Source organism: Alligator sinensis, unplaced genomic scaffold, assembly GCF_000455745.1.
Source record: "Alligator sinensis unplaced genomic scaffold, ASM45574v1 scaffold1000_1, whole genome shotgun sequence".
In the NCBI taxonomy this organism is placed as follows: domain Eukaryota; kingdom Metazoa; phylum Chordata; order Crocodylia; family Alligatoridae; genus Alligator; species Alligator sinensis.
Window position 1 is genome coordinate 507,319 of NW_005842478.1, and position 11,649 is coordinate 518,967.

General features: G+C 46.2%; 1 protein-coding gene across 8 annotated transcripts in view; it reads right to left on the reverse strand.

Annotated features, from left to right (window-relative positions):
* Nucleotides 1-11,649, reverse strand: part of CPNE2 (copine 2) — a 211,081-nt gene that overhangs the window by 76,647 nt on the left and 122,785 nt on the right. For all 8 annotated transcript variants that reach the window (XM_006031028.3, XM_025212695.1, XM_025212694.1 and 5 more), the window contains 3 exons: nucleotides 9,226-9,309; nucleotides 4,663-4,752; nucleotides 3,169-3,267 (listed from right to left, as the gene is read on the reverse strand). In XM_006031028.3, the coding sequence (XP_006031090.1) occupies nucleotides 3,169-3,267; nucleotides 4,663-4,752; nucleotides 9,226-9,309 (273 nt within the window). The remainder of the gene's footprint in view (nucleotides 1-3,168; nucleotides 3,268-4,662; nucleotides 4,753-9,225; nucleotides 9,310-11,649) is intronic.

Below are 11,649 nucleotides of genomic sequence, written 5' to 3' on the forward strand. Positions count from 1 at the left end.
GCGGGTGCACGTACCAGTACAGAGCTGATGCTGGAGCCCGGAACAGCTGTTTGGAGTCTCCTGGCTGTAGCTAGCCCTGGCTCTGGGTAGCTGCTGCCAGCCAGGAGCCTGAGCTGCTCCCAGCAGGCAGCTGGGATGCTGCAAGCCCTGCTGGGAGCAGCCCGGGCTCCAGCAGCTACCCACAGCCAGGGTAGCTACTGACAGCCACAGAGCCCAGGCTGGGGGGCAGGGGCTTTGGGTGGGGGGCAAGGGGCAGTAGGGCTGCGAGGCAAGGGGCACAAGCAGGGCATCCTGCCATGTACCCCTTGCCCTCATTTTGTTTTTCTGGTATGCCGACACTCTGGCACCTTCCAAGGTAGGCATTGTGGTGTTTTTCAGCACTCTGGCCAAAAAATGTTGCCTACCCCTGTTCTAGGACTTAGCGGAAATACTAGTAGCATTTTCCTGTTAGCAGGGAAAGGAGGTTTATAGTTACAAGTCATGCACTTGAATGCAGCAAAGCACTCTGAAGGGTTGATGCAAGTACAAAGTGCAAGCATCGATTCTTTCTAGTCCTCTCAGGTAATTACCTATGGGGTTGAAGGGGGAGGAGGAGGAACACAATCTTTACAGACAGAGTCACAATGAGAAATGCACAGCAACAAACAGACAGCGCTAAGGGGAAGTCAAGCTTAATGTCGTTCTGAGCATTCACCTCTAGATCTCAAAACAAGATGAGGCCAGCACTGGGTTTTAGAAGGGAGAAGAGTGACAGAATGGGCTCTGATTCAGAGTCCTGGACTGGAAGGATGAGTGGCATTTGAAAGGAAAGACAAAACTAAAGAAATGAGTTAGACATCAAGAGAAAAGAGGATGAAACAGAAGAGGTGGAACAGGAAGGAATGTTCAGGGCAACAACTTGTTTTAAGGGTAAAACAGCAGAACAGACCACTCAAGTCATCAAGTCCAGCTTCCTAGGATCACAGGCCTTAGAAACATTCACAGAAATGTTTGCTTTGGCCTCTCCCACATGCCTCAACCCTAAAGCACCTCCTAGCATTCTGTGGGAGACCACAGCCCAACTGTTGGGATGGCTACATCTGTGCCTCACTTTCTTCACCTATAAAACAAAGAAACGAGGCTTGATTCATGTCTACATGGATCTTGGATGGAAACAAGTTCTCAAAACATGAGGATGCCTGGAAGGACCCAACATTTGCCCCCTCTGTATTGTGGGTGAGATCTTTAAGAAAGGAGAGAAACTGAAACTTTCTTTCCTCACTCTAGACCTTGTGAGCTGGTTTGTACATCAGGAGCATGACCCCAAGCCCACTGGACTCAACTGCCAGTCTTTCCATTTGTTTTAACAGGCTTTGGATTCGGCCTTAGGTGCTTCTGTCCACACCTGCAGAAGCCTTTGCCCGGACCACAGCCTGCACAGCCACAGCACTGTGTTCAGTGTTTACATAGCCACCATCAGCAAAGCACAGAGATCAGGGGACCAGGGACAATATCCAGTCACGGCATTCTGGCTAACAGGGTGAACAAGGCAAGCCACCCCCTCCTGAACATCCCCAATACAGGTCTTCTCTCTTCCCTATGCCAATAGCACTCCTAGGGGCACCGGGAACATGTGGGCCAAATGGTTAAAGATCAACAAGCCACACCAGGGGAAGCAACAAGGATTGGTCACTCCCCATAATGCCTAGTACAATCCCACACACAGTGTCTGTCGAGGTATTTACACACAATAGCTTTGCCACTCCCCAGGCCTGGGAAAAGAGGGAGGCTCCAGTTGGATATCAGGGTGAGCATGGCTACAGTTTACAACCAGTTCATTAACATGCCTCTGGGATGGAGTCAGGGAAGAAAGGTGGTTTACCAGGGGGTGGGGGGGGTGGGGAAGAAGAACTAGCTTCAGTTACCTTTTCCACAGATTTCCTGCCTGACCTTGGGCAAGTCACTTAGTTTGTCTGTCTGTCTCTCTTTGTCCCTCAGTTCTCCCACCTGGACAATCAGCTTCCATCTCCTCACCCTTTGTTTTGTCCAGGGGTTGGCAAGCTATGGCCCACAAAGTATCTAGACTTGACCTGCAGTGGTTTGGGGGAGGTAGAGGGGGAGGGGAAATGTAGCAGTGGGGGATTCAGAGAAGGTACCCTCAAGGTCATTCTGCCTGATGCATGCCATTTGTCCCAACGCATTCCTCTGCTGTGCTCCACTTCTCATCCACACAGCCTCTGTTGACAACCAAGCTCTACCTACTCTTTTTTCTCACTGTCAGATTTGCACCTCAGCATGACTGTTAGTTATGGGAATCTGTAGCACTTGGTGGCAACAGTGGGGGCAACTCAGAAGCAAACAGGGAGTACTGGGGCAGCAGCAGAAGACAGGAAGGCTGTGGCAGTAGCCAGGTTGCAAGCCGCAGCCTGCCATTTATAAAGGCTGCCAACCTCTGGTCTTGTCCATTTACACTGCAGGCTCTCTGGGGCAGTCACAGTCTCTGACTACATGCATGTACAGTTGCCTTCTTTGGTGTCTAGACACAGCTGCAATAAAAATAAAGAACACCACAAAAGCCACTGAAGGGATTCTACTTTGTAACAGACCTTTACTGCCTTGACCCATAACAGCATAGGAAGAGATTTTATCCAGTCCACTAGCTCAACTTTTTATCCGGGCAGTTCCACAACTAAAAAAAAAAAACCCCACCCCCACCCCAAACGTCTATGGGGCTAGCATGACATCTCAGTGTCAGGTTGCAACAAACTGAAAGAGCAAAACAGAGTCCCATCAGAATATCACTGTTCGAGCACATGTGTCCATGGAGACACAAGAGCAGTGGGACTCCTCTGAATCACAGAGCACATTCAACAGCAACAGCTTAGAAAGGAGGACAGGAGAAGGTTAGAGAAGCAGCTGACTATACTGGCTGATATTTTCAGTACTCATGATTCTGGGTGCCTAAGTTTTGGGGTTTCCAACTTCACACTTCTTAAAAGATCTTTATTCAAAAAGGATAGTCCAGCATTCAGACTCAAGCTTTAAGGAATCTCAGAGTGGGCACCCCAAAAGTAAGTCACCCATGGAAAGAGCCATTCCTGAAAATAGCGGCCACAGGAAGTAATTTGTCCTTTATTTCTCCTTCCTCTTTTTTCTTCTAAATGTCAAATATCACATTTCAGTACTTACTGGAAAGGCATCTTGGGCTTCACACATCTTCGCTACCGAGGTCTGGAACTCCCCAATGAAGTCATGTCCTCCATCACTATCATAGTCATAGCACATGACCTAGGGAAGAGAAAAGGAAGGGGCCATTCTTACACATCACGCATAGGCCACTACAGCTAGTGGTTAGAAAGGCCACATTTATATTTTGTTCAGCTTTCATTTAGCCAAGGGAAACCTTCCAGGTGCATCCCATTTTTTTGGCATTCCTTGCCAGTACTTCCTGAAGGTCAAACCACAACTAACTTTCCTTTATGCAATGAGGGTCAAGCAAAATTCTTTGAAACAGATCAACATCACTCTATACAGTGACTGCAAAAGCGGGGGTCTCTAGAGGGATGTTCACTGCTCTCTCCTCTGGGCTTTCTCAATATTAATAAATCTCCTACTCTTGGAAGTAACAGAGAGCACTGGCAATGGCTTTAATCAGCAGCATCCCATCTCACTCGTAACACACTGCGGTGAGATGGTGGCTAACTCTCTACCAGCCACCTGTCTGCCTCACGTGCCTACTGTTGCTATCACCATTGGCAACAGCAGGAAAGTTGAAGACAGCTGCTAACACAATGGGGAGCACTGGGCTCAGGAATGATAGACCTTTGATCTCCTGAGTGAAAGTACTATGGTTAGGGAGATTTTTTCTTTTTAGTTTGTCTTAATATTTTTTCTGTGAATCAATTGGAGAGGGTATTTGCTTTCAAACATTGCTTACCCTAATGGAAAAGGCCATATTTATTGTAGTCAGGGCCAGCAGCATCACTTAAAAAGGAAGGTGTCAGGCCATCTTAAGACCCTGGGTTCAGTAGCAATAAGCTTTGCCAGACTACCCAGCTGGCTGAAAATTTTCACATCCAGCTGAGGCCAGACTTCTTGGGAAGTGTTTAACCGCAACCATTATGCCATTTTGGTGAACAAGACATGGACAGAAGAGACTGTCTCTGAAAATGCTCCTGTCCATGCCTGGAATGGTACCCACAATTCCTGGGTCTCATCAGTCCTCTTCTGTTAGCAAATATCTGTGAAACCTACCAGCAGCATGTGTCATTCCTCTCTAATGTGAATGCCCAGAGGACAACAACATCTTACTGCTGTTACTCAATTAGTTCTAACTGGAGAGGGAGTGGGGTGTCTCTGGAGTGGATCTAAAGGTTCTAACTTGACTGATGACCTATGCGGATGTCAATATGATGCTATATAATGGAACTTCTCTGAAGTTCTTTATATTTTCCAGATAAGATGTGTTCAGCAGCTGCAGACAGCTGCTTTGGCAGTGAGAACAAAAAGGGACTGGTCCCAACTAGCACAGGTTTGAGACTTGAGAGCTGCATCTCAGTTGTCTTGGCTCTGTGTTGGTTTCAGCCTCTTCCCCTCAACAGTCAGAATCTATTTTCCAAGCTGCAACAAGAATTCAGAGCAACAAAACGAAGGTTGAAGCAATGCCATTTTTAATGCAGTCACCTTTATCAGCTTCTCTATATCTCCATCACACAGTGACACTAAAGGCAGAGTGAATGGCTTCCACACTGGATCCAACGTGTATTTAATCACCTGCAGAGCAGAAAATGGTTACATTAGGAGAACATGAGAAGTAAGTGCCAAACAATGTGAAAGCTAAAGCCTTGTTTCAAATAGATGCACAGGCCCAGAATCTGAGGTGGTCTGGGCTGGCATAGTTCTACTGAAAATTAGCAGAGCTTCATCAGTCTATATCAGCTGAGGATTTGAACCATCAAGAACATGCAACTGTGGGACTTCAGACCAGAGAGCAGGCATAAGGACCTCAAATAAATCTCACTCATTTATAATCTTCATTGCCCCAGCCACAGTAAGTACAATTGGCTTAGTTCATCATTTTTATTTAGGTGACTTAATCAGCTTGACATTTACTGAGTGAATCTGATTCTTTGGTACAAATCCAGTGCATCAAGCAAATGCAAACAGTTTCTAGGTACAGTTCATATGTGCACAGACACATGCTTATAGACAGAGGGGTGCCTGTTTATATCTGAGAATTTGGGTAGCTGATTTATTTTAAATGTGAATCCTGGAGTTCAAAGGTGAGCAGCAGAAGACTGATGCAGGAGGGAAACCGGTTGCCTTTCAAGCTATTAATCATCATTGAGCAGCAAAGATGCTACCAAATATAGATCTATTTTTAAAGCAGGAAAAAAAGGAAGTCAGATCAAAATGGCAAAGCCAAAGGCAACCAGACAGTGATTCTAATTTATATACTTTTGTTCAAGAGTATGCTATGAGCTTTAGCATAATCTTGAACTAAAGGCATGCTCATGCATAAAGAGCAGCATAAGCCACTATGAAAGTTAAAAATCACTTAGGTTCTGTGTGAGATGCCCTTCGATGCTTCCTTCTCTGAGCCTAGCAGGAACCAATCTGAGGCACCATCCCAGGAGCCAGACTTATACAGTTTTCCTCTTCTGGTCACCTGGTTCTCTCAGCAGACTACAGATGTTTTCCAATGGCCTCATCAGCGGTGCCCTTGATTCTGTTACAATCATTACATAATTAGCTGCCTGCTGTTTACCATATAGGGTTCTGTGGCTTTCTAGTTCTGCTGCCTAGCCCCACTTTCAGTAAGAGGGGTTGGGACCCCTGTTAGATATGGGCACTACAGACAGTCTCTTGCTGGAGAACAGAGGAAAAAATCATTTTAAAATAACATTTGTTAAAGAATCTGTAAACACCTCCTACAGTGGGCTGAGAAGATCAGTAAAGGGGATCGACTCACACACGCTGAAGATGCAAACTGCATAGTATCCATATGTTGCCAGACACTAAGGGCTCTGACAGATGTGCAGGCTCCCCCTCTATCTCATGGCGCTTTACCCTGCTCTATCTCATGGCGCTTTACACAGAAAGAGAGGGGCCGGGGTAAGGGAAATTGAGCTCCACTTTGGAGCCAATCACCTGCCTGCAGCCTCTCCCCCCACCACCCCTCCAGCTCCAGTGCCTTCTGCAGGAAAGGAGGGGGGAAAATGGAAGGAATGTGCTGCAGGCTGGGGTTTGCCCAGGCAGAGCTGGAGGGTAGCCACAAGAAGGGTGGGCTCCAATCCAATAGCACCACCCCCTGCCCAGCTCCAGCCAGGTAAACCCCAGTCTGCACCATACTCCCCATCCCTTCTCCCCGCTCTCTTCCTGTAGACATTACCCGGGGTGGGGTGGACTGCCCAGCCCTGATCACAGGACAGACTGACCCTAGGAAACAGAAGTTCCCTAAGGTGCTCCAAAAGTGGAGTGTCTTCATCTGATCTCTCATCAGTCATGTAATTGGCCACTTTTAAGAGCACTCTGCAGCTGTGCATGTGTGTCAGGGCACAGCTGCAGAGCACTTTCAGGAGGCTGACCATGCAACAAATGTAATTTCTGTCTGTGCCCCAAGTCCTTGGGGTGGGTATCTTTAATAGGATCCATGCTCATTTCATTATATAGCATCCAGCTGAAGGTTCACACATTATTTTGAAGCCCTAACGAGATCATTATCTTTCCTCACCAGACATCTCTGTTACTGTATGATAAATAGTGGTCTCTGACTAATAGCCAGTTATAGTCACATGCCAAACACGCAGCTCATAGGTACTAGCAATCACTTTATTGTGGGTACCACAATGTCTGGATACTCCTCCCATTCAGGAGTAATTTGAGCAATTTGTTTTTCTGGGCTAGGAAATAAGAAGTTATTTAAGCTTCTCGAAGCTATCCCCCAATTCCCCATCATTTAAAGAAATTTTTAAAATTCCCCATCTGCATATTTTATCTGGAGTTATATTTTCCAGGAACACCCACAGCAGATCATGAATCAACACTGTCAGGCAGCCAACAGCAAATCAAACAGAACAAACTAAAAGCAAATAGGAATGTGCTAAAGTCAGTTTTTGTTCAAAACAGACAGTCCTGGGGATTGAAATGCTTTTATACATAAAAGAAATATAAAATCAATGGCCCAACTGCTCAGAGGAATCAGTTGGATTATTTTACCCTTTAAGTTTTAAGGCTGTGGCCAAAATTTTCAAAAGTGGCATTGGATTTCACATACCTGACTGGACACGTTTGTCAGAAGCACTGAGAACCTACACCACCAGAGGAAATCTTTGGGACAAGAATGTGTTTAAACATTTGGCTGAGTCAGGACCTAATTGCTCATCTGAACATAAGGAAAGAAAACCAAATAAGTGATGCCACCTGAAAGGACTAACCTGGAACAATAGGATCCTTAATTAAACCTCAGAAGTGGAGCTATGTGATACTCACTGCTGCCTGATGCTCTTCTTTTCAGGGCTATTGTTACACTGAAACCATGGTTTAACCATCACACTTCCCCATCCTTGCTAACTGGCTAGGGCTGTGTGCAAACAGAAGCTATTTCCTTTTAAATAAGCTTTGAAAGGGGTGGGGGTTGAAGGGAGCCTGACTTTGAAAAGATACTGGTATGTTTCTTCTCCTCTCCCAAAGCCTAGCAACAACCATGCTGAACAGCAAAGCTGAGAAGAGAGGCCAGAGCACCTCTACAAACATCCTTATAACAGTCATTTGCCAGAGATGACAACCCAGTTCAGCACCACTGTGGCTTACAGGTGAACCCCTGCCATGAAAACATGCCTCACTACCAGTCAGAGCTTTCATCTGCTACCTTCTTATCACATTCCAGACTCAAAGAGAGTGAGGCAGTTAGCTACTCAGCTTGCTTTGAATCATTCAACACAGAAAGGGCTAATGTGCTTCTCCCACAGCCTCTCTGCTGTTTGCTCTTTGCATGGAAAGACAACAAAACAACCCTTCACTTCACCTGAGCCAGGAAAGCTAAACTAAACCTGTAAGCCAATGCATAGGAGCTGGCGTAAAATCAAGGTAGCTCCCATGAATTATTTCAAACCATGTCAATTAATACAAGCAGAGGATTAAGCCTCAAACATTTCACATTCATAGTGCTTTATAACCGGATATCAACAGCTGTACAAACAACCTTGCAATAAAGCTGTAAAACAGAAAGCCTGATCCTCATTTATAGCTATGGAAATTGTGGTATCCAGGAAGAAAGCACACTGCATTGCCCAAGGTCACTAACTTCTTCTGTAACCAAGTGCAATACAAACCAGAAATCTAGTGAACTCCTTAGTCCAGTGCTCTTCTCTAGTAGCTCTGAACCACCAGAGAGGTGGATTCTCCACTCTTGGAGATTTTTAAGACCTGGCTAGACAAAGCCTTGGCTGGGGTGATCTAGTTGGAGATGGTCCTTGAGCAGGGGGTTGGACTAGATGACTTCCTGAGCTCCCTTCCAATCCTCATTTTCCCTAATACTATGATTTGTTGCTTCTAAAAACTTAGCGTGACCATATTTCTAGTGTGACAAAAAGGGACACACTGCTCCCTCCTCACTGTCCACTATGCTCAGCCATCTCCAACATCCAGTCTCAGTTAGGGCTTGGGAGGAGTTTGGGAGGGATGCAACAGTACCATTTTCACCAAGACAGTCCCATTTTAAGCAAGTGTCCTGCACTTCCCCCGAAAAAAGAACAAAAGCATTAATCTAACCAATCTAATAGAATGCCTGGGGCAGGTGTTTGGAACAGAGCTGTCCTAGTGAAAACAGGATGTATGGCCACCCCACACAAAAATTCCAAGATGATCTCTCTAATCAGGGCTCCTCACCCTCCTGCATCCAATTTGTTGGCCAATGTCTCAGTTGGAGGAAGTTAAATATTAAGGTCCCAAGGCATTCCCTCCTCAGATTTTTCAAAAGGCTGTATGTAGTTAGCATATTAGGAGCTGTGAGAATTTCACTTACTTCTTGCAAATCTGGCCACCACCAAATGTCCTACTTTTCAAGTCAGACTAGAGCTGATCATGGAACTTTTCATGGCATTTCACTATTGGCCCCATCTGTTATATCGCATCTAGTCCATTAATCCATTAAAAAAAAAAAAAAAAAAAAAAGGCTACAGACAAAAAGGTAAGAACCGATTAAAGATGTGTGCAACTCTAATAACCCAAATAAGTCCTACTCACCTCCGTTCTATGGACCAGCATCCATTTTCCATCATCGCCTGGCTTATAAAACTCTAAAAATGGATCAGACTTTCCAAACAGGTCCTGTGTAAGACACAATATGGGTTACATAATTTCCCATCAACTGTGTAATGGCCAAGCAAGAGACAGTCTATAGAAGAGAAATGCCAGTCTTGTACTATAAGATGAAGGACTATCATTCTGGTTATATTCTCCCCTGTCTACAAATTCAGTCACACAGAGAATTGAACTGGTTATTACTAGCAACAAATGGCATTATGTATCTAAGAGCAAACTTTGCAACAGCAACTGATAAGTTTAGTACCAAATACCAAGAAAGTGATTATTAGTAGAAAAACACCAGCCTCATAGTCCAAGAATTTAATTTTATCTGAGTATACTTAAAAAAGAATCTTAGCAATGGCTGACTCTGTTCATTTTCAAGTCAGTAGTAAAACACCTGTTAAAATAATTACAGTAGTAGTAGAAAAAAATGCCAACCATGCCTGTAAACTTATAGAGGCTGTCTACGGAGGTGTGGCCTTACCTACATCAGTTTGCTTTGGCTGCCTGCATTTACAAAAGGAAGCTGAATTGGTAAGACAGGTTTAAAAATACAATTTCCAGGCTTACTAAATGAATGTTAAACCCCATTCTAGCTAAATGCTAGCACAGCTCTGTGTTTAGATCATATCCTAATAAAGATTCTGTTATTTAAGAAATGGAAGTGAGCCAGGGAATCTGCCGCTGTGTCCTGGTCAGTCTGCCATTTCAGTAATTACACTGCCCAAAGTAACAGCAATTTGAGGAGGAGACAGAAGAACAGGTCCCCAGAGAAACTGAAGCTGCTCGACCTACATCACCGGCTCAGAAGAGGCACAGACTGAGAAGGAGACGCAAAGTTCTGGTCATCGGGGACTCCATCCTGAGGGGAACCGATGGTCCAATCTGTCACTTGGAGCCCTGGTCACGGCAGGTCTGCTGCATGCCCAGAGCAAGGATTCGCAACTTCACAGAGACCATCCCTAAAATCAACAAGCCCTCTGACTACTACCCACTGGTTGTGGTCCACGTGGGTACAAATGATGCATCCAAGGGCAAGCCAGATAACATCATGGAGGACTACAAGGCCCTGGGACACCAACTGAAGAAGACGGGAGCCCAGGTGGTATTTTCCTCCATTCTCCTGGTAAGTGGATGGGGTAGGCGTCATGAGGCCTGCATTGACGTGGTTAACGGGCAGCTTCAGAGCTGATGCCACGAGGCAGGCTTTGGGTTTTTTGATAATGACCCATGTTTTTGTAAGGAGGGCATGCTGGGGTGGGATGGACTTTACCTCTCCCCTCAGGGCAGACGTGTCTTTTCCTCTAGGTTTGCTGATCTCGTACAGCGGGCTTCAAACTAGCTTCACTGAGGGAAGGGGCCGCTTTGAGTGAAGAGGATGCTTCACCAGCATGCAGGGTGACAAGAGGAAGGGAAGCCCAGATAAGCAACAACATCTGGGAAGCAGGGGGCCACAACTGTCCTGGGAGTCAAAGAGAGGCACATGCACCCTCAGGAGGCCTCAGGTGCCTCTACAGTAATGCTCGTAGTATGGGGAATAAGCAGAAGAAACTGTGCCTCCTGATTGCGAGTAAGAACCCAGACTTAGTAGGGCTTACAGAAACCTGGTGGGACCCTGCCTACGACTGGGCAGTGAGCATTCGGGGATACACCTTATATAGAAGAGACAGGACAGAGAAGAAATGTGGTGGGGCTTGCACTCTATGTCAAAGAGCACCTCACATCATCAAGGATTAGCTTCAGGATAGAGGAGGGTCGGGCAGAGGCACTATGGGACAAACTACAAGGGGGGCATGGCGAAAGGGACCTTACGGTGGGTAAGTGACTGAAGGTCTGAAGGTGACTATAGACCACCCAACCAGGGGGAAGAGCTGGACCAGGACTTCTCCAGTCACCTTACGGAGGCGGTTAGGTCAAGGGATGTTATTGTCATGGGTGACCTAAACTACCCAGACATTTGCTGGGAGGAGCAGACAGCCAGGTCTGACCACTCGCGTAGGTTCCTGGCTGTATTACAGGACCTTCACCCTATCTAGGAAGCGCACAAACCCACTAGGGGTAACGCCTTGCTGGACCTGGTCCTGGCCACGGGGGATGACCTGGTGAGGGGACTGCAGGTCCTTGACCACCTGGGCAATAGTGATCATCACCTGCTGGATTTCATTATCCAACACAGGGCATCAAGGGCTTACAACAAGGCTAAAGCCCTTGACATGAGAAGGGCCAACTTCAATGAGCTTAGGAGACTAGTGGGGGATGCACTGAGGGCCCAGAAGGTAGAGGAGATGGGAGTCCACGAGGGATGGTCATACCTTAAGGGGGCGATCCTCCAGGCCCAAAGGATAACAGTCCCTGAGAGAA